At 53.4% G+C, this 5,480-nt stretch overlaps 1 protein-coding gene across 2 annotated transcripts in view; it reads left to right on the top strand.

Moving 5' to 3' along the window:
• The first annotated feature begins 286 nt into the window (after positions 1–286).
• Positions 287–5,480, top strand: part of BOC (BOC cell adhesion associated, oncogene regulated) — a 24,855-nt gene continuing 19,661 nt past the window's right edge. For both annotated transcript variants that reach the window (XM_010075129.1, XM_010075128.1), the window contains exons 1-2: positions 287–456; positions 842–1,120. In XM_010075129.1, the coding sequence (XP_010073431.1) occupies positions 372–456; positions 842–1,120 (364 nt within the window). In that variant the 5' untranslated portion in view covers positions 287–371. The remainder of the gene's footprint in view (positions 457–841; positions 1,121–5,480) is intronic.

The raw sequence follows: 5,480 nt of genomic DNA, 5'->3' as shown, positions 1-5,480 counted from the left end.
ATTCGCTGCTCGGAATCTGAAATGGGGAATGAGAGTGAGTATGTGTCTGCGTGCACATGTGTGGATTTGTACGGAGGGCTGAGGATGGGATGTCGTGGGAGACTCATGACCATGCCTGGGGAAGATGCTGGAGAAGTGCTTACATCAGTGTCTGTAGCCTGATCAGGCCACCAGCTTGGTGAATCCCTGAGAGTTTAGGGATGTTGGTAGAGAAGCCAGGCAGGGCTGGAAAGCAGAGGGAAGTCTGAAGATTTCATCTATTGTGTCTCTTGTCATCCGCAGGAATCTGCTGCAGCACCTCCACTGCATCCCCTGAGGCAGCTTATGGGACCCTTCCCTGGGCGTCTCTGCCCCAGGACACACTGCATGGGATGGCAATGACACATGGAAAGAAGAGACCCATGTCCCCCTTGCCTTGCCTCATCCTCGCAGCCGCTAGCTGCTTTGCCAAACTGAGTGAGTTTCTGTTCTTACTGGTTTGTTCCATTTCATTTATGTTTTACCTTGAGGATGGTTAGCATAGCCATGCCTAAAGCACAAAGTGGTTTTCTCTCTGCTGCTTCCTCAATAGCCTTCACCAAAGGCTGAGTTCAAACACTCCTCCAAAGGAGAAGGGGATACAGTCGAAGTTGGACATCTTTGTCTAGTAGTGCCAAGAAGAAATGGGGCTAGTGTGCATCTCCAAACACTAGGGTGGGTGTGTGGCTAAGGGGAAGGTGCAGCACAAGCGGAAGCGATGGGGAATGCAAAGTGTACCAGCATTACAGTTTTTTCCTGTCCTTTCTTTTGCTGAGTCAGTCTCACAGAGCTTTCTTATTCCCATTTATTTTCCTCTATGCAGGTGAATCTCTGCAGGTCACTGTGCAACCTGCCTCCATTGTCCAGAAGCTTGGGGGCTCAGTCAGCCTGGGGTGTGTAGTGGACCCCCCCAGGGTGAACCTCACCTGGAGACTGAACGGAAAGGAGCTGGCTGGATCGGATGAGGTGCTGGGTATCCACATTGAGCGAGGAAAGCTTGTCATCATGGCTCTCAACAACCACACGGTGGGGCGATACCAGTGCATTGCTCGTGTGCCCGAAGGAGTCATTGCCAGTGTCCCTGCTGTGGTCACGTTAGCTAGTGAGTAGCTTTAGTCTTCTGCCATCTCCTGCATTGCTTGGGCCATCACTCACGCATCCTGAGAGGCTTACCCGTGCTCACTTGTTCATACTGGAATCAAGGGAGGGCTCCTTTGGCATAGGCCTCTTTGTAGCATTTTTGGTCATGGACTGACTGTTGTGTTGTGGCCCAGCCATGACCCAGGCAGTCCTCCTGCATGGTAAGCTGCAGACCTGTCCTGCAGTGACAGTTTTTGCAAGACCACAAGAGCAGGAAATACTGAGCGATGGGATTTATGTGCATGGTTGGTTTCCTGACTGTCATGCTGCTTCATCTGGTTGCTGACTTCCTGACTGAGATTACCAAAAAGTACCTGCTGGCACTGATGGCCAGACTGCTGCCTGGGCTGCTGCCCAGCTGTTGCCAGCACTGGGTCAGCGTGTGCTAAGTTTTGTTGCCTTCCTGACCCACAGAAAGTTAAGTCCCTTGACTTGCTTGTGCTGTGATGGGACCTGCACTTTTTTGTGTTGCCCCTGGGTTCATCATAGCCAAAGTACCAACCCCCACACTCACATTAAAGAAAGGTCAGTCTGGTTGTGGTGAGGGGGCACTCCTGAGAACCTGCATTAAGTGGCTGGCGGTCCCTCTCTGTGCTGTTGAGAAGATCACTTGCTAAAAGGCAAGGGAGAAGGATGGTGGGAGAATGGTTGCATGGAGATGTTGAAGGCAGAGGCTGTGCTGTCCTCATTTGGTAAGGCAGGTGCAGAAGTCAGCATGAGACAGACACAAGAGAGCAGAGTATCTAAAAGCACTTGTAATGAGGTTTTTGTCTTTAAGGGGTAGGGGGCTGTATTCATTACCACTGCTGTGGTCCCGGGGCAGGTGTGCTCCCCCTTTCCAGGGCTTTGTCCTCTTCCTACGAGGTTGCAGTGACATGGCAGCAAAGAGCCACCTTGTTTCAGAGCCACAGCTCTGAGCAAGGGACTTTGCTCCTATCTCTGAGCTTACGTGCTCCTCACTGCTGCTCCTTGGCATTGGCAACAGAGCAAGGAGATGTGTGCATGGGAGGGGGTGTCTTAGAGTGAGGAACTTCTCTTATGGGTTCCTGGTTTTGGCCAGATGTTATGGGAAAGTGCTGTATTTGGGAGCATGTGGGACAGGGCAGCCCAGGCCTGCTTGGGGGTGGGGGGGGACACTTTGTGTGGACCACCCTTGTTTAGGCAATGGAGATTCTGATCTTCTCAGAGACCCGTGCAGTTTTTGATGGAGCAAGTGCATGCAGAGGAGACCGATGTTCCCTGGCAGTGACAGCCCCCAGGCATGGAAACGGTTTCATCTTCCCAGCAAGGGGGGAGTTTGGGGCTAAGTCTTAAGAAAATTAAGAAGTGAAGATGTTTGTGCAAAGTGGGGTCTGGCTTTGCTTTAAAGCCAAGAGCTATTGGCTTGTCACTGATACATTAATCAGGAGTGAAATGTTTTGGCCAGGCTAGGTGGGAGGAGGAGTTGAGGGAAAGTGAGGGGAGAATTGCTGAACTCTGAAGTGGGGTGGGAGGGGGTTGTCACGGGGCCGAATCTGTCGGGGGATTTGGCCTGAGCCCTGAGCCGAGATTAAGTTTCGGAGAACACATTCCAGAGCAGAAAGGGGGCTGTGTGTGCTGGTGGCCTGATAGAGGGAAGGAGAGGAGGGGAGAGGTGGATGGGATTACCAAGGGCATGGTTTGCATTTAGGAGACTGGGGTGTGCACAGCTCCTCAGTGATCGGTTCCTTCTTAGTCTGATCCCCTTTTCTTTTCTTCCCCCCACCCCAACCCACCACCACCAGCTCTGTCTCCTAGGACAAGGCATGGCTGTTTGACCTCTCTGTCTGCTTTGGTCTAGCATTGGTGATGGATGGGAGACAGTTCCTAGAGCACCAGGTCCCACCGTGTCCCTCAGGACAGATCAAAGCCACAACTGAGTAGTCTGTCAGCCCTCTCCAGAAGCCAAATCACCTTCAGCTACCAGACTGCAACTGGGAATGTGGGTGCAAAAGAGGGAGACTTGCCCATTGCTGCGGTCCCTGCCATGGCAAAGGCACTGCCACTGAGGGGAGGCCAGGAGCACTGTTCAGTGGAGCTCACAAAACTGGAGCCAGAGGTTGGATGAACAAGTAACTAGTCCATTGTGGAGCACCCCTGTGCTGTGCTGCATGGGTCCCTTTGTCCTCGAGGGGAGCTGGGGGTGGCAGAGGCCATGTCCCACACACTCAGACAGCCTCGGGCAATAGAGAGCCCCCCAGGTGGGGAAGACTTGGCAGTTAACAAGCGAAGAGAGAGAGGGCAGCCCAAGAAAGACATGGGGCTTGAAGGTGTAGGAGGAAAGCCTTTTGGAGGGGTTCAAATAACCAGTTTCATATTCATGCGCTGGAGGCTGCTTGCAACAGTGGCTTTGCAGTGGTCTGAAATAACAGAGGGCATCGATTTGTGGTGGGACTGAGTTTGAAAGCTATGGTAGCAAACGTGCCACAGGCTCTCACTCCTGCTCCAAGCCTTCTCTACAGGGCCCTGCTTTGAGCTTATTCAGTGGGGAACATGGTCCTGGGGGTGGAGAAGGAAGCCTCTGGCAGGTTGTCATTGCAGTTGATACATCTCTTCCAGATCACCTGCTGGGCTGACAGAAAACCCTCTAAAGTCTTAGCCCTGTCCAGAAATTATTTTGGGGGGCCAGGGGGAGAGTGAAACTAGAATGTGAATGTGGGAGAGAGGAGGGCAGATGTAGAATTATTTTCAAGGTTTAGGTTTATTTTGGAAGAGGACCTGGAGTCATCGGGAAAAGTGTCTTGCTAGGTTTTGAGGGGTGGGTGTAGGTAACATCATCTGGCCAATTTTCAGCTATTTCCACTCCTTTCTCTCTGCCTCTGTTGGAGGAAACACACTTGAGTGCCCCAGACTATGCATGCCCAGTCCTCCAGGGCCTGCTTGTTCTTTGCTGACAGTCAGCAAACTGATAACCATCACTGCTGTGCTGGCAGCCACAGCATAGCCTTGAGACCGATACCTCCTTCTCCCATGTGTGGCACAGCGACGCCAAGTCCATCTCTGCTCTCCCTGGCTGAGAGGGCTGGTTGAAACTAGCATTTCATTCCTCCAGCAGTATTGTATAGCCAAGGGCTGGAGGGAAGAAGGATTTGCAGAAAGAGGAAGATTTTGAAAGCAACAAAAGGAACAGCACTCCAGGCATTATTTGGGTGCTTTTGAGTCCAGTTAGAGCTGACCTCATGCCCTATGGTCCCACACTCAACCTTGGCAGCCTGTGGCACATCGGTGCAGATAGATACCTGCTGGTCACTGCTAGCCTGGTGTACTGAGAAAGATCCACCCCGCATGGCCCCTTCAGCCCAGCAGTGATGGGCTGGAGTCTGGGACAGGTGGAATGGATGGGGCAGGGGTATTCCTGGTTTTCCAAGCCAGGACCTAAGCCTTCATATGGCTGAGAGCTTCAAGAAAGAGAAAAGTATTTTCCTCTGCCCACTTGCAGGTGGCAAATCTGCAATCACGCCAGAAGCCCTGCTCCAGCCCCTCTCCTGGGTGGAGGAGCTATATGAAAAAGGTATGGCTGCAGTGGGCTCTGGTGGAGATGGGTAAATCCAGCAGGGACATGAACAGTGCGCTGTGAGCTGCTCCTGCAGCAGCAAAACGCTCAGAAGGTGAAGCTCATTGCTGGAACTCACAGGGCAGCTGAAATGCAGGGCTGGAGCAAAGCCTGCAGGCAGAGGTGGTGAAAGCTGTGCAACTACCAGCATTCAGCTGTGCACGTGGAAAATCAGTGCAGGGAGCACAACAGCAAGCCTGACCTGGATAGATGTGACATTTAAAAACAAAAAAATACATGAGTGGTGCAGCCAAGGGACTCCACCTACCCCAGTGTATCCCCTGTAGCCAGGGTCGAGAGGAGTGTGGGGTGCTTGTGTCCCAGGGATGCTGTGGGACAAGGGAGGCCCGTTGCCCCCTGGCTCTCCGTTGGCACCACTGGCGAAGGCAGCCCTCGGCTTTGCAGCAGCACGGGGTGGGGAGCTGGGCCTCAGCACTCGTGGGCAGTGACCCTGCACCAGGTCGGGCTGGGCATCCCCCAGGAATTTGCAGCTGCTTTCTGAAGACAGCCCCATTCATTTTCCTGAGCCTGGGCCTCTCCTCTGATGGCTCCCCGGAGGCGATGGTGGGAGGGAGGGAAGGGGGCAGCTGTGTGTTGGAAAAGCATTTGCTGAGCAGGCATGGGGGGCTCTGGCCCTGGGGGCAGAGGTGGTGTGAGGAGGGGAGAGAAGAAAAACACAGGTGGTGTTGCTTGAGCCAGCGGAGCTGTGGCACGAGGGCTGTGCAACGGGCCCATAGCAACGTGGGGGAGT

The sequence above is a fragment of the Pterocles gutturalis genome, unplaced genomic scaffold (genome assembly GCF_000699245.1).
Source record: "Pterocles gutturalis isolate BGI_N339 unplaced genomic scaffold, ASM69924v1 scaffold9102, whole genome shotgun sequence".
Classification (NCBI taxonomy): Eukaryota; Metazoa; Chordata; class Aves; order Pterocliformes; family Pteroclidae; genus Pterocles; species Pterocles gutturalis.
Note: the sequence above shows the minus strand (reverse complement) of the source record. Positions and strands in the feature narration are given on the sequence as shown.